Source organism: Tachypleus tridentatus, chromosome 11 (genome assembly GCF_004210375.1).
Source record: "Tachypleus tridentatus isolate NWPU-2018 chromosome 11, ASM421037v1, whole genome shotgun sequence".
NCBI lineage: Eukaryota > Metazoa > Arthropoda > Merostomata > Xiphosura > Limulidae > Tachypleus > Tachypleus tridentatus.
In genome coordinates, this window is record NC_134835.1 from 58,752,176 (window position 1) to 58,774,795 (window position 22,620).

General features: G+C 33.1%; 1 protein-coding gene and 1 long non-coding RNA gene across 3 annotated transcripts in view; one reads left to right on the plus strand and one right to left on the minus strand.

Annotated features, from left to right (window-relative positions):
- LOC143232234 (uncharacterized) overlaps nt 1-6,948 on the plus strand; it is a 40,249-nt gene extending 33,301 nt beyond the window's left edge. The window contains exons 2-3 of the long non-coding RNA XR_013017455.1: nt 1,497-1,541; nt 6,011-6,948. This is a non-coding gene — a long non-coding RNA (uncharacterized LOC143232234). The remainder of the gene's footprint in view (nt 1-1,496; nt 1,542-6,010) is intronic.
- LOC143232233 (uncharacterized) overlaps nt 1-22,620 on the minus strand; it is a 126,252-nt gene that overhangs the window by 12,204 nt on the left and 91,428 nt on the right. Inside the window, exons 5-6 of one of the 2 annotated variants that reach the window (XM_076467393.1) lie at nt 22,198-22,275; nt 13,565-13,711 (exon numbers count right to left, since the gene is read on the minus strand). In XM_076467393.1, the coding sequence (XP_076323508.1) occupies nt 13,565-13,711; nt 22,198-22,275 (225 nt within the window). The remainder of the gene's footprint in view (nt 1-13,564; nt 13,712-22,197; nt 22,276-22,620) is intronic. The other variant, XM_076467394.1, reaches the window with a different exon arrangement.

The window sequence follows — 22,620 nt, forward strand, 5'->3', positions numbered from 1 at the left end:
AGTGACGGTCAATCCCACTATTCGTTGGTAAAAGAGTAGCCCAAGAGTTAGCGGTGGATGGTGATGACTAGCTGCCTTCCCTCTAGTCTTACACTGCTAAATTAGGGACGGCTAGCACAGATAGCCCTCGAGTAGCTTTGTGCGAAATTCCAAAACAAACAAACGATTCAAAGGAATGAGGTTGTTTTTACTGCTAAATTTTAGTTGTCATGCCTTAAGTTTGTATGTGTCTCCATCTGTAGGTAGTAATAGAAGAAATGATATTTTTACTGATATGTAGTTTATTAGGATTTAATGTCTTACCAAATTGCATGAATATTATTTTGTAATAATTAATTGTTAATTAATATTAAAATATAAAGATTATTTTACCAGAAATCAGTCTGTGTTTTGGGTTTTTGTTATGGAAAATATACTTTTTGCTCTTTTACTGATGTGACAGTTAGTTCAAGTTGCAAACAATATACGCACGATTGATAAAAAAGTCAAATTATTGAAAGTAACAGCTACTGTGATCCACAGTTTTCATTTCAATAATTAATCAACAGATATTTTAGAGGTTTTAATGTTTTACAGGTTAAAATCAATATTTGAACGACACGTATTAACAATTCACTTTTCTCTACTGATTGCATTATTGTATCAACTAGTTTACATCACTATTAGTTTCTTTCTTTTAATTCACTTACTGTAAACCGTTTTCAATCAGACTTTTTAATTAAATCTGATTTCTAGGCTACAATATTTGCAATGTAGTGAATCTCTGTTATATATGATGACGGCATTGGTTTGTACAGGCATCAGACTTTACGTTAGCACCAGTGCTTCCTGCAACGATGTCTGGATTGTCTTATGACAAAGTAAGTTATTTGTTTACAGAATTAGCTCAATCAGTATTAAAATCGGTTTATTGTTTAATTACACAGGAAACGTGAACATCACAGTGATGATTTTATGTTGTTTTAGATTCCATATATCGAATTATCCCAAACTATTGTTCGAGTTTTCAGTGTACATATATATTATATGTTGTGCAGTTTTCTGAAAAACGTTATTTTTTCCCCAAAACTCCCATATTTTTGTAAATTTTTACTTATTTTGCATGCAGTCACGTGTCACTGATGTACTATTAAAATAAACCAAAAATATGAAACCTTCACTATTGTCAAATCATATGTTTACTATGGAAAACTCCAAGTTAATTTTCAATTGCTTATGATACTAACACGTATGTTGATAATTGTACTTTGTGTTTCTTTTTACTCTTGAATGTTCTTTAGTAATGCATTCTGTGTTTATGGCTTCTTGTTTGATAGTGTATTTTTTCTTTATGCAGGGCTTGTCTGAACTGATAATGAGTTGAACGTGCATTCTTAGCTGATACCTGTCGATACAGTAATTTGATTCTAATGATCTACGTAAAAGACGTATTTTAATTACCTCTATTGAAGATTTATATATTTTCGCGTTTATTTACAATATTTTTTTTCTTTCAGACTTTCACAGGACCTAAATGAGAATCTGACGTAGACGAAATAGAGGTAAGATTTTCTAATATTGGTAATAAAATCTACACTGATATTTATATATTTTCAGTTTTATTATTTTTTACATATTTTACGTATTATGTTGTTTTTTTTTATTCGCGCAAAGCTACACGAGGGCTGTCTGCGCTAGTCGTTTCTAATTTAGCAGTGTAAGACTAGAGGGAAGGCAGCTAGTCATCACCACCCACAGCCAACTCCTGGGCTACTCTTTTACTACCGAATAGTGGGATTGACTGTCACATTATAACGCCCCCACGGATTACGAGTCGAACGCCTTAACACGCTTAGTTTTCTTTCTTTTACAGATATAAAATAATCGTCCCCGCTGTAATAATTTTAACATTAGAAAATTTTCGACACAAATGATTGAATAAATAAATAAATAAATAAATTATTATTACTGTGTTTTTTTTCTTGTATCTCACTATCGCGCATACACGTTTAGGCTAGTTCTTAGGGTTTAATTATATTACTTAGTAAAGATGGATTATCAAGTATTTGCACGCCTTCAAGTATTATTGTAAAATTGGGAGCTTACTTTGTTAATGGGATACATTAGCCAATGTATTTACAAATGTTCAGTTACATAACAGCGCTTGTTAAAGTCTTGCGTTTTCCCAATCATATTCATGACAAATAAATTATATTAAATTAACATCCTTAGTCATTCTGGATGAGGGCCCGCAATGACCAAGCGTGTTAAGGCGTGCGACTCGTCATCTTAGAGTCATGGGTTCGCATTCCCATCACTCCAAACATGCTCTCCCTTTCAGTCGTGGTGGCGTTATAACGTGACGGTTAATCTCACTATTCGTTGGCAAAAGAGTAGCCCAAGAGTTGGCGGTGGGTGGTGATGACTAGCTGGCTTCCTTCTAGTCTTCTAGTCCACTATTAAATTAGGGACGGCTAGCAGAGAAAGCCTGGAGTAGCTGTGTGCGAAATTAAAAAAAAACAAACAAACATTGTGGGTGATGCCTTCTTACTAAACCATATGTTTTCATTCATTTTTGTCTTCAAAATGCAAATTTTTTATAATATAATATATGAAGTGATTAGGGTATCTCTGACATTTATCGATCCTTATTATTTCTTATGTTCATCTTGAAAAAATTATACTGTTATTAAAATTCTTACGTCTTTTCCTCAATAATTATTTAATTTTTATTATCTTCTGAGATTCATGTGATACTCTGTTAACCCATGGTTGTTACATAGACACAGTTAATCGAATTTCGTATTGAGGTATATCTATATAACTATAGTTGTTGCCGTAACCTTAGTTATTGTAATATGCGTCGCATGATCGGGCAGAGAATAAAGGTCAAAGTATAATCACTCTAAACTAATGTGTTAGTGCGAAAAGCCTAAGCGAATGTGGTATTATCTATAAAGAAGAAGTGAATGTTGGTACACAATTAAATTTATTTTTATTGGAGAGGTTTCAATAAGTAGAAAATACACATCGCTGGTCTACGGGATACAGAAATCGAATGAGTAAAAATCAGCATTTCTTTTACTGTGTCTCTAAACATAAGCAACGAGAAGGAAGACCTGCTTTTACACTGTGGGTCAGGAATACAAATTGGAGCTAAATGATAGTGTGTGTTTACGAGGTATGCATTAGGAACAAGCTTAAGATAGCTGATTACATTTCAATAATATATTTGACTTTTGCGGAAACAACGGAAGCAAAAGAACTAGAAACTCAACATTTGTTGTTGAAGAACTTGGTAGCTTCATGATCGAAAAATGTTCAAAGGCAAAACCGACATGAAACAGAATGAGCAGCACAATCTTATAGTTCCAGCCTCAGTGTTATTAATATCAATACTTCAGGTTTGGTTTCAGGTAACATTCACTGAATATTAATAAGAGTTACTTGTGTAATTTATGAGTAACTTATATTTTATATATACTTTTATGTACAATTTTCATTACAAACTATATTAAAACCGGTCTTTAGGAAACAACCTGTGGTCTAGTTGTTTACGTATCATTACTTTGATACGTAGCTGAAGCTTTATTTTCAGTAAATCAATTCAGTTCTCTCTGTCAGCAGAAGTTGCATCAACATTTATAAACTTTTCTCTTAACAGCAAACCCAGTCGCAATTATAAAATCTCTAATAGAAACTAGGTCATCTTCAGGTCGAAACGTTGTTCTCTGCTTTATTAGTAAAAGTGTTAACACCCATACCAGCCGTTCTGAGATACATTTCAACTCAGTTTTTGTAGTTCTGACTTTTTTGGTTTAATACTTTTTTGTAGCATTAAAAGTTTCAATATTACTATAGCTAGCTAGTTATGCATATACCAATCCATAATTGTCTTTACAAAATTAGAAAAATAATTATCTTTATTTGTTTCCTTTCGTATTTACTGTATTTTTGTGTGTCAGCAATAACAAGCGTGGAGCGCAAGTTACACCTGATTTGATTTTATCATGTGGCCTGGCATGGCCAAGCGCGTTAAGGCGTGCGACTCGTAATCTGAGGGTCGCGGGTTTGCATCCCCGTCGTGCCAAACATGCTCGCCCTTTCAGCCGTGGGGGCGTTATAATGTGACGGTCAATCCCACTATTCGATGGTAAAAGAGTAGCCCAAGAGTTGGCGGTGGGTGGTGATGACTAGCTGCCTTCCCTCTAGTCTTACACTGCTAAATTAGGGACGGCTAGCACAGATAGCCCTCGAGTAGCTTTGTGCGAAATTCAAAAGCAAACAAACAAACAAACAGATTTTATCACTCATCAGAATATCTACCAACCTACCCTTAAATCGAATTATATGACCAAAGTAGCTCACCGTCAGTTTTACATATGCATATATTAGTGTACTTTTAGGAATAAGAAAGAAATCATTCGTACTCCAGACGAAAGAGTTCTGTGAAAAAAATTAGAACGATAAACTTCGTCATTTTTTTCTGTACGTGTGTCTGGAAAAGTCACTTATTTAATTAGAAGAAAATTTGTTAAAACACTGAATTTTTGTTTCACTCCATAAAGAAGTATATAGTGATTTAAATGGCTCTATGAGTACAATAAGCTTTAGTTTTCCTCAGCCAATACTGTGACATCATCATTGCTAATATCAACAAACATTAATGGTGATTTTAAGCGAGCGATTTTTATAGCCGCCATTTTGTTTCATCATGATGTTTACTATTAAGTACTACTGTACTTAATAATATCCTACTCTGCGGGAAGTAATAGATTCATTTAACTAATTAAGTTCTTGTGTTTTTAAATTCAAAGTTAAATTCTGTAAAACAGAATAGAAATGTGTCTTATTTGAGGGTTTTTTTTCCCATCCCCTTTATAATTACAAAACAAAATAGGCCATCTGTACTGTCAGAGAGCTTCCAGTTGGAATAGAAAGCATTGTGGTAATTCAGAGAGCCAACTATGGATAATAGATATTAACACTGACAAAACATACAGTATATCATATTCAAAATCAGATTTTAATGCTTACCTGTATATTATTTTTTGTGTATTTCAAGTTCTGTTTAAAGTGTATAAACGTCACTTTTCATGCAATATTTTAGGATTAAACATAACATTAAAAAAAGAGTGAGAGGTAAAAAGAAATTATTTTTCATTGTAATATTTTGTACGTATTATCATAACTTTCTTGAATTAATAAGTTGTTTCTTTATTTCCAGTATTTTTTCTTAGAAACAAACCTATATCCAAATATTGACCCAGAAGACTAATTCTAACTTAAATTAGCAATAAGTTTTCAGCAGAAATTCAAAATTTTAGGATGTAGCATGGTCAGATGGTTAGGACGCTTGACTCGCAATATGAGGATCACGTGTTCTATTCCTCCTCCAGCCAATTGTGTTCGACCTCTCACCGATGAGTGCGTTAAAACTTAACGCTCGTTCCCAACATTCGTTGAATGAAAATCAACTTAACAGACTGTGATTATTAGCTGCTTTCTCTCTAGTCTTTCACTACTAAATTACGGAAGACTGACGCAGATACCCTCGTGTAGTTTTGCGCGAAATACAAACCAAAGTTAAACTGTTGTCCTGGAACAATGGGTATAAAAAGCGTGAGAATGCATATCATTCTTAAATAAACTGTTCCTAACAGGACTTTATTCACACCAACTTGAAATATCAGAACTATTTTGTGATACTTTTTTTTATGGAAACTATTAAGAATGCTTATCTTTGTTGACGATTTGAATTACTGATTTTTATTTTTCTCGATATTCTTGTAGAACATTCCTATAAGGTCTTATTTTATAAAATTGTAAATTTGATCTTTGTTTTAATTTAAAAAAACAACACAGGGTGCAGTTATTGTTTATGATTACTGGTATTCAATCAAAATAGCATTTTTACCATACCAAAGTTACAAGAAAGCTACTTTTTACATTTTTAGTCCGAAAATTTCATTTCATATATGCAATAAGCTCAAAACCTGTTTTACATTCGTAACAAATTTCTTTTTTGTAGTTGTCTTTGCCCATTGAAGCAGTGATCCTGTTAAGGAAACAAAACTTCAAACGATCGAGTGCATAGTGGTTTAAGCCTATATGTATATCACCTTGTCCCGAAGAAAACATTTATTTTTCTATTATATTGCAAGATCATAACTTAGTATGACGTATAATATGATAAAGCAAACTGTGAAAACTGGAATGTAATTGAGATGGAAGTTGCTCACATATAATCAAGAGAAGCTCTCTGTTTCACTACCTTCCAATCTCCACTGAAATGAAAAACCATATTGAAAATAACAGCTTCCTTTGAGTGTTGAGACTACTAGCCTATGGCAGTTAATCACAACATGACTAATACGGCTGAGAGACAAAGATAAACTAAAATAGATAAAATTATACTTGTTGAAGTTACAATGTTCAAATTGCTCTATTATATTTACAAATATATTTACTCCATGGCTACTACGGGCATATTAAGTTTAGAAACAAACAACAACAATAGAATATTTACAGACACAAATGTCTTCTTTCGAAGCGTTATGAAATAAGCCAAAAATCAGTACTTGTGATTTTTAAAACTCTGTTGGTGTAAAATCAAACAACTAAAACTTTCACTTATGTAGTCAACGATGTATCGCAAAGATATTCAAATAGAATAACACAGTAGAAGTTTGGGCGAGTTTGGTTGCTGTTAAATGCAAAGCTGCACAACTGATTATCTTTGCTCTATCCATCATTAGTATGAAACCCGATATTTCGTATTGTAAGCCTGCAGACTTAAGGCTGAGTCAGTTAGAAGTTAGTCTCACTTGAAGAGTATCTACAGTGTTATTTGATAGTTTTTACAGTGTTTTAAATACTTTAGACAAAAATGTGTTTTTTGTCAGTATTTGTGAGTTGAAGAAGAAAATTAATGCGTTTACTACTGTCTTTTCTTCCATATTTTTGTATTCTTTACTGGGAATAGTTATAATTACAATATTACTGTCAAGCTATAAGCATAGGTCATCAATAATAACTTACAGTGCTTTACGTAAAATTAAGAACGTGTCTGAAGAGCAAAATATCGCTGTTACAATTAAGGGTTAAACAACGAAAATTACCAAAGCGTTAGAAACTGGAATAAATACATCAAGACAATGGTGCCGTGGTTTATTTTTATTATAAATATTTGCTTCGTCAATTTTTTGCATATAAATAGAAACATTTCTTAAAGTCTTATGCTGCAGAAATAAATAAACATATTATCGCTCAAACCAATTGATAAGCTGATATTTGAACAAGAAGTTTCTTGGGCATCGACTTGTGGGGGACAAAAAAGTTTAACTGATTTGAATTTCGCGCACACACTACTGTTTATGTCAGAATCACACAATTTTCAGTATTAATTAATGAATATTAAAATATCTATATAAACTCATGAATGGCACTAGCGGAGTTCTAGTTTTCTGGAAATTTGTCGGAACCCCTCCCCGAGCTAATGTCGTACATTAATGTAATTTTAGGTTCTAGTACCATTAAATGTCGAATTGGCTTCCTCAGTTAAGAGAAGTTTGAACCAGGACACATTATACTTACTATAACTATATCTCTTTAAATATTTTCTTATTGCATTTCTATGCTATCGTTATATTCACGTTTAAATCCTTGCATTAAGTGTATTTTACGTGCATCTTTCCTAAATTCAGATTCTAATTTAGTGGCTGCATAATAGTAGAAGTATTGTAGGTAACTAAATATTGACATTATGCACTTGTATCACTTGAAGTTGTGGTGTTGGAACTCGGAATAGATATTTCAAAGGGAGGTTTAATGTTTACGTCATTAATCTTCTTTAAAGACGACTTCTGTCTTTATGTTTTCGTCCATTAAAATAATCGTTTTAGTTTCATCATATTGAACTTCATGTGTTGACTTGAAATACTCCTCCACTTAAACATTTTCTTTGCAAATAACTCGAATAAATTTAGTCAAACAATGCTCTAATTTCTTTCTACTAGTTAGCTTTATGGATATATGAGAGGAACGTGAAATGCTCAAGATCGAACTTCTCTTAATTGTGCCAGAACGTACGGTGGATATGGACAAGGTGTTTGAAGTCGATTATCCCCTTCCCAAAACACACAGGCTCAGCATGGTCAGGTGGTTAGGGCACTCGACTCATAATCTGAGGGTCGCAGGATCGAATCCCAATCCCACGAAACATGTTCGCTCTTTCATCAGTGGGTGCGTTATAAAGTGACGGTCAATCCTACTTTTCTATATATGTAAAAACGGCTCGTTTGGGTTGAGAATTTTTTTTTACGTAGAGGAGCGAACAACGTTGAAACACAAGCAATTAATACAGCGTCATATTCACCACTATACTGGTACAGATATGTAGATGACACGGTTGCGGGATTCACATGTATAGAACACACACTTAATTTTTTTCAATCATATTAACGCTATACATCAGAACATCAACTTCACATGTGAACAAGAAGAAAGCAATCAAATATCATTTATTAACCTCAAAATTACAAGAACCGATACAAAATTTAAAGCAGAAATCCACCGAAAAATCGCCCATACTGGACTATACATTCCTTGGGACTCAGCACATGAAACAAAATAAAACTTAAACATATTAAGAAACCAAATAAAAACAGCCATAAAACTATGCTCATCAGATAAAATTAACGATGAATTAGACAAAATAAAACAATACTTCATCGACATCAGTAAGTTTTCTCCACAAACCATAGAAACCATTATATCCACACACCTAGACAGAAAGCAAAATCAATCAATAAAAGTAAATATATCTCACGAATAAGAAAATCACGAAACCATATACTACAGCATACCATATATTCCCGACATTACCAGAAAAATAATCAACATTTAGCAAAAACTAGTAACAAAATGTGACATTCCCATTAATACCAAATATATTCAAAAACCAGACACGAAACTGAAGTCTATACTATGTAAAAACTACACTGACAAACACCACACTAACATTATTTATAAAATACAATGTGATAACTGCCACGACTTCTATATTGGAGAAACAAGTAGAAAAATGGAAATCAGATTCAAAGAACATAAAAATTCACCTTCACACGTTTTCGAACACTGCAAGTCAAATAAACACAACATAACCATAGAAGACACTCAAATACTAAAGAAAGAAACAAACATAAACAAACGCAAAATTAAAGATGCCTTACTTATACAACAACTCAAGCCCAAAACAAACCAATACAAAGGAACATCTTTATACCTATATTAAAAATAATATAACAAATAATAATAATAATAATAAAATAAATAATTTAAAATTATATATTCAAACATCTAAGCTTGCCCTCTACCTTCCGAAACTCAGTTACACAACCCCTTTCAAACATGCGGTCAGCTTCCGGTCAGTTACCTCTTTCTTTCTTTGTGAACCTGACGATGACCGAAGAAGGTCGAAACGTTGTTCGCTTCTCTACGTAATAAAAAAATATAAAAAAACTCAACCTAAACGAGCCGTTTTTACATGTATATTTTTCTCTACAAGTGTGTTTTCTCGACATCACTGATAATCTCACTTTTCGTTTGTAAAAGAGTAGCCCAAGAATTGGCCATGGGTGATGATAACTAACTGCCTTCCCTCTAGTCTTACACTGCTAAATTACGGACGGCTAGCGCAAATAGCCCTTGTGTAGCTTTGCGCGAAATTCAAACCAAACCGAAAACACACACACACTACCCTATCATTTACTACTGATTCATGTTATGTAAGTGGTTTACATCCTTGCTATTTTTAGTTTTTTCAGAGAGGTATATATTTGTATGAAGCTTTTTGTTTGTTTTGTTTTAGAATTTTGCATAAAGCTACACAATGGATTATCTGTGCTCTGCCTACCACGGTTATCGAAACCTGGTTTCTAATAGTGGGAGTCCTCAGATATACTGTTGTGCGACTGAGGGGCGTTGTATGTAGGTAAAGTTGTGAGATTAGATCGAGAGTTAATAAGGGTACACCAATCTTCCATTGCATTTATATGTAAATACTGAAATCTTAAAACTCTCTGGTTGTTTAAGTGTTTTCATGCTTTTGTTTCGTATTGTTATGTTTCCAGCATTACGTAAGTAAATGCAATCCCAGATAACTTATTTTGCAATGCTATTCCATCACAATTATACATAATGGAACTCATGTTCACACAAATTCTCTCTTCATATATATTAAACATAAGAAATATTTAGGTTCCTGCTACAAACCTCCACTGATATACATATATACATCTTGTACAAAGTAAAACCTAATCCTTTATGGTGCCAATACAAGCAATCAAGATAAATATTTGGACCTTAAAAAGGAACCTATTTACCCTTTAAGGATAACTTTTTACCGATTAATGTGTTAATATTGACATTTGAGGTGCACGTTTCAAACTTAGAAAAATAATTGTATACTTTTATAGGACTACGATTGCATCTTTAAATGTGCTACCATAAACTCCCATATTGCACTTGTACTCGCAGAAATGAACATTTGTTCTTCGTTTTGAGGCAATCTTCGACAAAACGATTAAAGGCATATGTAGATAAACCTTTGCTGAGGTGTGCAAAGTCGCATTTACTTAAATATGTGCAAACATGCATTTAAAAAGAGATGAATATTTCAATTTAAAATTCCAAAAATGTGGAACCAACATGCTGTAAAGAAAGAACTGTAACGAAACACTCTTCTCTTCAACATTTAAAAACGATAAAAAAGATGATAATATATTACACACATTAGAAGTAGTCAAGTAAACGGCCTTTTTGCCCGTTCAAACCACATCGGCTACTATGCTGTGACTACATTATTCACTTGCGAGTTATTGGCAATGCTAAGAACAAGACGGCACCAGTTTTCTAACCATTTTGTATTCCTTTCTCCAACCAAATTAAAATATTTTCCAGGTAGTTCAAGACTCTTGGAAACAAATATATTAATAACATTTTGAATTACATTATTTAAAACTGTAACACCTATAATTAACCCTGAAAATTTCAATGTGATAGAAAAGAAAAACATTAATTAATGTTTAATAACTATGAGTCAATAAAGTAAGTATAATATAGGTTCTCTATGATTTGACGGCTCGCTGCCTTATAAATGTTTATATAGCCATGGGAAATGAGCTGTTTAAGTTAGGAAGCTGTATCCGAGTTACGGTTACAAAAGGAACAAGTGCACGTTCTCTTTCTTCTTACCTTTTAGCACAGACTTAACCTTTCATATACATAAATAGCTCTGTAGATCGATTTTGTGCAAACGGGCAAAACTATTTTCATTCCAGCCATAGGAAATCTAACATTTCTTTTTTATCTGAGTAGTGGCTGCTGGCTGCTCCAGAACACCACTGTATATCATTGTTTACTGGCACTAACACGAAATATTTAAATAACGAAACAAAGTAATTGCCATTTAAAACACTGATTCCCACCACTTTATTTTATAAGTAAGTCCAACCTGACAGTGACAGTTATAAGTTGTTTCTGAACCCATTTAATTAATATTTCATTCCCTTAATTTTCAGGTTCTTGGTAACACTGACTATATAGGGATGGATTACTCGAATGATGGTGATAATAAAGACAATAAAACAATGGCTCTGTAGTTGACCAAACACTTACTCGCTTTTTGACATCATTCCTTTTATTGCTGTCCTGAACACCACACCAAAAACTAATGTGCTTGAGTGCTAGAAGGATTATTTCAATTTTGGTTTTGCTTACAAAGTTGTTAATAAAGGAGAAAAAACGTAGGGCGTTATTTTTTTCGTAGATTTCAGCTAATGACATCATGGAACCAAATAAACTTAAAGATATTTAGCAACCAATCATCTGAGCATGGTAGTAAAACAATCGAGTTCCTCAATTGAAAAATGAAAAAAATCTAGAAGGAAAATCAGCTTGTTGCAAAATAGATCAGCGTCTTATCAGAAGCGATGAAAGCTTCTTCAGAAGCATCTTACTTGATTAACAGAAGCATGAAGTTTATATTATAGGAAAGGAATTAATTTTCACACTTCCTTAAAATGTGTGATGTTATGCAAAGAGGAAGGTATTGTGAGGCCCTCAAATCTATTTCTTTATATGTGATACTGACGTGAGATGCATATATTTACATCTAAAAATGTGTCTCAGAACGGCTGATATGGGTATTAACACTTTTATTGATAAGCAGAGAACAATGTTTCGACCTTCCTAGGTCATTGTCAGGTTAACCTTGTCATCAAGATTTACATCTACGTAATATTTGCTGACATAAATATGTAATTGATAACACGCATCTCGAACAGTCCGAAATTCATCATCCAATCTAAACAAACTACAGATGGTGCAAACTAAATTCAGCTTTTAAATATTTTACGATACTCATACGAAGAGGAAGTGTATGAAGAGTTTGTGTTTTATCAAGCACTAAGTTGAGAGAGCTATGGGCTATAGCCATCTTCTCTCTTGTTGATGAGTTTTCACCATTTACTATTTTTCTTGAGTTAATTGTTTTGGGATGTTCACTGATGGGGTATCCATGTTTATGGAAAATAATAAAGGATTCATAACATGTCACATCATGCCTAAATCCAAAGAAATTGTAGCCTGAAGCAACCAAAATGATAAAAGCTACTTGTGAAATCAAGACTTTGAACTACAGGTTGTTTATAATATTTTTTTTTTAAAAATGGAAGCCATGTATAAGAGATGTATTTATTATCTCGCGGGAAGTTACTCAGTCGCATTGTGCAATTGGAAACAAAAAGGTAGTATGCTTTGAGATTACAATCCAACGCAACCACGAGTGATGATAAATGACTTCTAATGCAATGCTACCTAGCTGAAATATTCGATAAATTCAATGACTTCAGCTTATTAATGCAAGTCCTGAGCAGCATTATTTTACTGCTGAGTTATATAATGTTTGCATTTTGCAAAAACTCGTGTTGTAAAAATCAGTTTTAAAGTGGAAATTGTGAAATCTTTCCTTACTCCAGTAATGTTTTTGGAAGAGATGAGCTAAACCTTAGTCTTATTCGTGACATTGTCTCCATTCGTCCCGATAAACTTTATTGTCAGTTTGCAAATCAATTCCAAAAATTAAAACAACACTATAAGATCAGTAAACCGCCTGTTGGAAGCATAGCTTTTCATCTACTAATTGCAGTTCAAGAAAATATCATAGAATTATCCAGTGATAAAACATCAGACAGAATTCAAGTCAAAATCTCTAGGGGAAATTCTGGATGCCAGCTCGTAAAGAATACCCTGAGATCTCAATAAAAACAATATTTGTGCTTTTGCCTTTAACATAAACATAACTTTACGAGTCAGCATTCTCTGCTCGTATAGAAGTCAAAACAACGATCTCGCTTACAGGTAAATGGGAATCTTCAAACTGTTGTGCCGAAATTTCAGCCAAGAATGTACCTCACTTGATCCAAAGTTGAAGCACATCGTTCATGTCATTCGTTGTTGTTATTCTCGGTACATATTTATACATCTACATACTTATTAACTATATAAAATGCTGAAGATGTACCTGAGCCTGAAGGAATAGTTGTGCTTGAACACTAGCTGGTAGTTGACCAGGTTGAAGAAAAAGGAACTGACCCAAAGCTTGAAGACTTTGTTGATGAAGTTCTTCGGTACTTAACTGAAGTCCTGCAAAGTTGGAACCTAGGTGCGCCTAGAAAAATAAACGTTATCTTACTTCGAAAAATAAAACAAGAATTATACAAAAATATACTATAAAATAGTTTACAGAATCATGACCTTCAGTGTATTCTGTTATCATTCATCATAGTTTTAAGAAAAAATATTTATCTACATTAACTAGTCATGTTTCAATACGAACTGTTTTGATGGTATAGTCAGTAGTGATAAAAAGTAATTATATTGTCACTGAACTAATGAAAGAGTATTCTTTGAAAATAACTTTATAAGCAAATAATAAGCTGGTGTAATTCTAAAATGTTCCTTCAGTGTTCAGTGATAAACTACTGGGCCCATACTGCAAAAAATCGGGTTTCTAATGCTGCAGAGCACACACAGCCCATTGTGCAATTTTATGCTTTATAGTAAAAAGCAAGAATTTTTCAATCTAGTAGTTTCTCTCTTTAATGTCGCTGAGTATCTGGTAGGTTAAGAGCAGTATTTTGTTTCGGAGATAATGATAAACACCATTTAAAATATAAAGTGGTCACAATTCAAGAATTTACTTCGTTTATCACTTTCTCTCAGAAATAGTAACCTGAATGTCCAGAACTAACTTTCAAGCAGGTTAAAACATAATAAATGAACAAACATGTTTTATTGATTCTTGCGTATAATTCTTATTTATAAATTGTATGAATGAGATTAATAACAGTTACAGCTCACTATTCATACCTTAAACTTATTATTCATCAAAATTGGCGACATATATAGCATTTCGACTATTAATATCTCTACCGTATTGGCTGGCCTGACGAGTCCTGGGATTGGGTGAAGATCTCGCAGGCACCGGATGGAACAGATGTAGTATAGTTAACATATCAGGATATATTTTTCTTTGTTTCACTCATGTATTCTTATAATTTCTTTCCACCCACAAACTGTATAAAATCTTACCTCTGCTATCTTGTTACAGTGGCATCTGTAGGTTGTTTTGAGGTGAGGTTGCAAGCTGAGATCAATCATGAAACTGGGTTTAATCTTTTGTATAATAAGCATCTGAGTTCAAGGAATACGATAAAGTATATTTTTCTTACCAAACTATCTGAGCGTCAGTAAAAGCTGATGGATGTTTCTTCCCAAAATTAAATCTAAATAAATACTTTCAAAACATTATAGTGAGAATATATGTACAAAGAATGTTTTTTCCCTAATATTTTACGGAAATAAATTTTGGGGGGTTATTTGGTTACATCCTATATAAGTATTCCTTGATAAGAATTTGAATTATGCTTAGTTTTATGTTATGTTAAAGCTGCTTTTATATAAACTGGTTGTCTGAACCCAAGGTTTATTAATTGCAATAGCAAAGGCAAAGATTTTTAGGGTTAATGAAAATTGCGCGAAACTTTACCTTTTCATACAATTTGTTTTTAAATTTGAAACTAAATATTTTAAATTCTCGTACACAAGTTGAAAACCAATAATATTAGTTGTATTGTATCGCCATCTGTTGGGTTGAAAATATATTTAAGTTGTGTTTGATGCCGATTATATTATATGCAATATAATATAATTTCTGATTTAATCCTTAAAAGTATTCGTATTTTCATGAATATTCAAACAGCCTGCTGTAAGTATGATAACAAAAATTAAAAGTTAATTACATAGAATACCGACTCAACAGGAATTTCAATATGAAACGTCCACATGATAGGTGAATGTTATAACCACAGTCACACCCAGTTTTGTAATCAACTGTTAACAAATAATTCAAATTTGTAATTTAAACTATCATGTCATTCTGATTTTTCTAATAGTATATGGCTTGCTCTAAACATGATAATTTAATAATTAGAATGTTGCAGAAACTCTTCACTGGACTGTAATAGGAACGTGTGATCATTGAGCCAATTTGAACGTTATCCACAAAGGTAGTGTTACGAACAGATAGAGGATTTCATATATATAAGATATGTTTAAATTTTTATTCTAATGTAAATATATTTCGCAGACAATTCTTTCTTATCCAACGAGAATTAGACCTGTATCTTTACAGATAAAGGCAGGTTAAAATCATATTAAAAATTGTAGTGGCATTGTTCGGCGTGTTTTAAATTTTGCACAAAGCTCTTTGCACTATCTGCACTAGCCATCACTGGTTTTCCAGACTAAAAGGAAAGCAGCTAGTCAACACCATCCACTGTAAATTCTTGAATTACTTTAAAACATTGGTAAGATTGACCATTGCATTGCAACACTCCATGACTGAAAGTGTGGGCATTGATGGTAAAGGCAATTCGAACCTGTGACTTGAAGATAGTGCATCGAGTGCCCTAACCACCAAGTCATGCCAGGCTAAGTAACCATATTATATATGCACTATAAAGCATTATTATATCACGTGTTCAATGTTATAATACAGTTAGAATGCTAAAAATTCATCTTAAAGTCTAATTTTATACCATGCCACTGGAAACACCTTGTCTATCACGTCTGTCTGATTGTTATCAGCAAAATTCTGAGTCAAAAGCTATACAAAGCTTAAGCATGTCTATATAAATTGTTGTTATATTATCTTTACTAATAAACATCTTTTTTTTCTCTTTTTAAATAAATATGTATTTGTATTAAGAGCTGAATGTTAATATTTGTCGTGTCACGCTTCTGTCAGCTTGGTACAAGAGATAACGAAATATCTGGCTGAGATACCTTGAAACTAATAAGATCTACATTTGATGGTTAACCCTACTGTAATATTGTTTGGCAGACTGTTCTCTGTTGGTGTTAATTTATTCATTTCTTTTATTGTTGAAGCGAAATTTCTTGCTATATAAAATATTCATTCTTTAATTTTCTTTATTATATGAGTCTCTTCCACCTCTAGTAATATATTTCCTAAAAGATTGACTTATTTGACCCAAAAACTTGACCTAATTCCTCTGGTTTGTCTGATACAATTGTCAGTAGTTTGTCCTTTTCAGTACCTAATGGAACACTTGTTAAATAACACCAGGTAACAGACAAGATGAGCATACAATGCCTAACAGTTCTTTGTTACATTGATCTGAGCTTTATTTCCATTTCTAGTCATACTTCTTGGAATAACAAGAGGTCACAAAAGTATATAAACACATAGTAAAGCAGCACCAGAACCTGATGACTGAATAATCAACATTTCACGCTGTCAGACTAGAACATGCAAAAAAAGATGAATGTCGATGTCAGTTTCCTCGTGTTTGACAGAAACAGGTGAGTTGCAGTGTCACTTTCCTCGTGTTTGATAGAAACAGGTGAGTGTCAGAGTCAGTTTCCCTGTGCTTGACAGAACCAGGTGAGTTGCAGTGTCACTTTCCTCGTATTTGATAGAAACAGGTGAGTGTCGGTGTCAGTTTTCTCGTGTTTGATAAAAACAGGTCAGGTACTTTAGTGATAGTTTTTCGTTTAATACGTTTGGAATGATCCATATTTGAAGCCTTCTTCAAAATATTTTCCTTTGCTCCTGGATTTAACTTATCAATGGTCAACGTACACTATTTGAACTAAAATAAAACTGACAGTTCCTAGTTTTGGGGTTTGATATGTAATTACCATTTCTTCCCTTAAAACTCTCTTCAGTACCTCCATCTGATTAGTTTAGCTGGCCTTTTATGCATAGTGGGAACACAAAAGATTAAACAAACACCTTATTTTAGGTTTTACCCCACAATATCAATAAAAATATTATAGAACTTAATCTGAAGAGCATATTAATAGTAGGATACTACAGTAAAATATATCTAATTATACCAATAACTATACTATATAAATATATCTTCACTAATACACTTGTCAGCTACATTATAAACACATAACACTTCATCAATATGTTACTTGCAAATAATGCATTTAAAAGATTTAATGTTTTGACTGCAGATTGTTTCCAAAAATAGCGCTAAATTTATGTTGAGAGACTTGAACTATTTTAAATTCATTTGACAAAGATAAACTGGTGACATTAGAATAGTTTTTGTTCTTCTAACATGAAGTAAATGTGCGTAACTAAAGAAACAGTGTTAACGTTACTTGTACTTCTTGCACGGCCCGTCGGGGCCAGGTGGTTAAGACAGTTGTAATCTCAGGGTCGCGAGTTCAAATCTCCGTCACATCAAACATACTCGCCTTTTAAGCCGTAGGGACATTATAATGTGACAGTCAGTCCCGATATTCGTTGGTAAAAGAGTAGATGGTGGGTACTGATGACTAGCTGCCTTCCATACAGTCTTCCACTGCCAAATTAGGGACGGTAGAGCAGATAGTCCTCGTGTAGCTTTGCGCGAAATTCAAACCAAAACTTCTTGCGCAGAACATTTCAGTAACAGCAAGAGAGATATTAACTGTATGAAATATTTTATTTATATCCTGAATTGTTTTCCAACTGCTATGTTTTCTTACAATTCTATTCTTTAGAATTGATATACATTTTAAAACTTTTTGAAAAAAAAAGTATAAAAGCCTCATCGCTGAATATTAGATTTATGTTTAATATTGATTTATTTTTATGATAAGAAAATCGACGAAATTATGTGTACATTATTTTACAGGTGTCAGTGAAAAAATGCTTAAATTGTTATTTGGTTTCTTTAGCAGTAACTAAGTACGAAATGTAAAGGCTTGAAATGGTACATTATGGGAAACAATAATAACGTTACACGAAGCAGCTAATGAATTCCATACAAGGCGCCTAAATTTGACTAAAACATCTTCAACAAACATGGTAAAGTGATGTAGAGATTTATTAGCAGTGACAGAGTATCTGATCTTCAACAAAGGCGGACTTACAATGCTAGACACCGGGTTTCAATACCCGTGGCGGGCACAGCACAGATAGCCCATTTTTTTGCTTTGTGCTTAACTACAAGAAAACCTTCAAAAAAGGCAAATAATTAACACAAACGTTTGTACAGAGAGCAAACTGTTTAACACGTAGGCTCTCAAGTCTATTTCGCCGATACTTTCCAGGGTCCCACCAGTCATTTTACAAGTACTTTGTTTAGGAAGAGTGTAACATTTTTATATCATGTTAGGTATGAATCAATGATGGTGTAAAGGTCATTTTTGACCCACGAATCACGGACTGGTCGCTTGAGACCTAAGAATGCATTTAGTCCTACTGTCCCACAGGACCAACCAGTGGGTAGTGCTTGAATTTTAGAAGCATAACATTTTTTTGCATACGAATCTATGTATAATAATTCTCTTTTCCAAATATTTTTGATGTTTTTCTATAAGATATGTTGAAATATGAGTTCCAACCAATCTGATGTGCTAGTAAATATTTTTTTATTCTTTTAAGAGAAGAAAATTAAACTCAGATTCTTCGGAAATTGAGTTAAATTCAGATACTGAAAATAAAGATAATAAAGATTCAGATTATGAACCTTCTAGTGACAAAACTTCCAATTCAGAAGATGGAAAAACCTTCACATCTGAAGATTTTAAAAACACAGAGTCTGAAACTGAAGCTCAAACTAATGGTAATACTCAGCAGCACATTACATCTTATGGATAGCGCCCAGTAAACAGTTCCATCCAAAAATGTTTATCATTTATTGTTCCAAGTTCCGGATTATCTACAAATGCTATAGTAACGCCTTTCGATGTGCCTGAACTTATGGTCAATGGTGAAATTTGTAATCTTATAGTTCAACAAAAAATCTCAATTATTACCAAACTAAGGCAGCTGATGAGACAAAGGTAAGCATGTAGAAAGGCACTAACTGTAATTAAATAAAGAAGTTTCTTGGAATTATTATGCATATGGGACTCGTGAGATACACAGAGATTGCTTACTACTGGTAGAAAGATCTCTTCTACAGGGATTATTACGCAACACAAATAATGTCAAGAAATAGGTTTCAAGCACTATTACATTTTGTTAATTTTGCAGATAATCAAACATTGTTCAGGAAAAATTAAAAGGTTACTTGCAATTCTTGAAAACATTTTTACAAGAGCCAATATTCCAGGTGAAAGCATTGCAGATGATGAAACAATGGGGCCAAGGCGAGGTCGTCTAGTGTTTCGTCAATATAATCCTTGGAGGCACATAAATATGGTTTGAAAGTGTATGAGTTATGTGATTCTCACAGTTATGCCTAGATAAACTGTGCTTTTGCTAGGAGAGATGACACACAGCAACAGTGACGACGTCCTTTGGATGGATTCACCCATGCAACTCAAATAGTCCTTGATCTTACTAAAAACTATTTAGATGAAAAGAAAACAATCGCTACAGATAATTTCTATACATCAATAGATTTAGCAAAGGAGCTGCTGAAGCATCAAACTCACCTTGTGGAGACATTACAAGCGAATATAAGACCCGGTATGGCTAGGTGGTTAAGACATTCGACTCGTAGTCTGAGGGTCACGGGTTCAAATCCCCGTAGCACCAAACATGCTCGCCCTTTCAGCCGTGGGGGCATTATAATGTGACGGTCAATTCAACTATTCGTTGGTAAAAGAGTAGCCCAAGAGTTGGCGGTGGGTGGATATGACTAGCTGCCTTCCTTGTAGCCTTACACTGAAAGCCGTGTAGCTTTGCGCGAAATTCAAAAAAAACAAACAAACAAGCGAACATAAAGGGTAACCTAGAGGAAATTATAAGTGCAAAACTAAAGAAGGGAGAAATGGTAGGTTGCGAACAAGATGATTGTACTGTGATTGCAAAATGGACGGACAAACGTGATGTGCCTATGTTACCAACGCAGCATGAATCAATGATGTGAATGTCAAACAACCAGAAATAGTTATAAATTAAAATATCATGAAACAAGAAATAGACATATCTGATTAAATATCCAGTTATTTCTCGCCACTTAGAAAGAGTATCAAATGGTATAATAAGATTGCCTTTGAGTTTCTGCTAAACATCTTTGGTGTTATTTAATAAATTACACACAAAAGAACTACAAATGCATGAGTTTCGAAAATCAATAATTGAATCACTGTGTCAAGTTAATATCCAAGCAGCAATAACACCAAGGGCACGAAGAGCCAATACACAGAACACTATGAAGACTAAACTGAAAGAGACAAGTCTAACAGAATAATTAGTAAAAGATACATTGGCTGCTACAGTGAAATAAGAAAGATAATGGCTGCAAAAGTTAGCCCTGCATTACTTGTTTCAATAAAAGACGTTAGGTTATGTAACTTCTAATTATACCTATAATAATGTCTGCTACTTTGTACTATTTTCTTGCTATTCATTATTTTTATTTTCATGGCGAACTGATTTGTTTGTTTTCTAATGTCTTTTGGAAACAGTAAGATGGAAAATTTATATAACATTTCGCTTTAAAAAATTTTTTTTTTTTTTACATTTACTGTGTCAAAATAACAAATTTGTTGCTAAATTCACTTTGTTGTTGTTGTGTCCGTTTAAATTTAATTAAAGTTATTTGCTTAGTCTATTTTTATATACTATATGCAACTATCAGGTTTAGGAAACATAAAAAAACTGTATATGAAGCCGTTGTGTTTCAGCCAATAAGTGGCCATTTAGAAATAAAATAGAGTGCGATACACGTGAGTCGTGTTGGTATCACTAGAAGACTATCACGACACCGGTGGGTTGTGTGAAAACCATCCTTTCAAACAAGGTTTATGTGCAGAAAGACAGGTATTAGCTCGGTTAATGTTTTACCCATTGAGTTCTACAATATACAATATATATAAAAGAAAGACACGAATAGGAAATTTTTAGTTTATTCAGGTTTGAAAATAACAAATGAGCTGGTGCTCTCGCAATGTCTGTTGTTCACATACTTGTCGTTTTTGTAAATTGAATATTTCCTCCAGTTGGCTCATACAAGTGTTTACAGTATTCCTAATACTACATCGATAAATGAATTAGAATAACAATTCTTAATACCTGGAAGGGCTTTCCTTTCATTACACTGAATTGGGCCTAAATGTTTAGGGCGGCAAGTCTCACGTTCAGATATGAATAAAATTCAAAGTCGAGTTTTCTTACTTATGTATTTATTATCACTTAGGTTGTCTTTCGAACTCATGACAAAATATAAGTATGCTTGTATGAGTTCGTGTGTGTTGCATTACATTTTATTAATGTTAATATATTGTCCATACGAATGCGCAGAAAATCGGTAATTTTTAATGTCTGACACTCCGATTTTTGGAATTTAATTTAAGTTTCTATTTAATTCAGCAAAAGCACAGAAGGGAAATTTAAAATTTTGTTCAAATTTCTTTACGTTCCTTACGGAAAATAGTTTGCTTGCCATCAGGTTATTGTTTTTTACAAACATGTTATAACTACTAAAAATATGAATTTTCTCCGAGTCAAATTTTTTTAGTAGGAACATAAACAGTATGACATGTACATCAAAGATCAAACATCTATAACTGAATCACACACCATATAAATGACTTGCTGAAGACAAAACACTTATTAAACCCAAGAAATAACATAACTAATGGTAACTGATGTAAAAGTAATAATAAATTGTGTACCTTTAGTGTTTGCAGTTGCTGAATAAGGCCTGATGGTATTTGAAATGATGGTTGTGCTTGAGAAGTAGCGGCAAATAACTAAAGTGAAACGAAACGGTTTAAGCTTATATTCGTACTGAAATGTATTTTTGAAGTACAATTTATGTTACAAATATCATTAAATACATTTGGAAAATTTATAATATTACAGACACATTTTGTTGTTTATATCCTTTTCTATCATCATTGTAATTTTGTGGTTTGATTAGACATGGGATTTTAAGTGATTAATCTAGAAAAGTAAAAATTGACTCAAGATGAGATTCAGATTTATGTTTCTGAATTTCGCACAAAGCTATATGAGGGCTATCTGCGCTAGCTCTTCCTAATTTAATAGTGTAAGGCTAGAGGGAAGGCAGCTAGTCATCACCACCCACCGCCAAC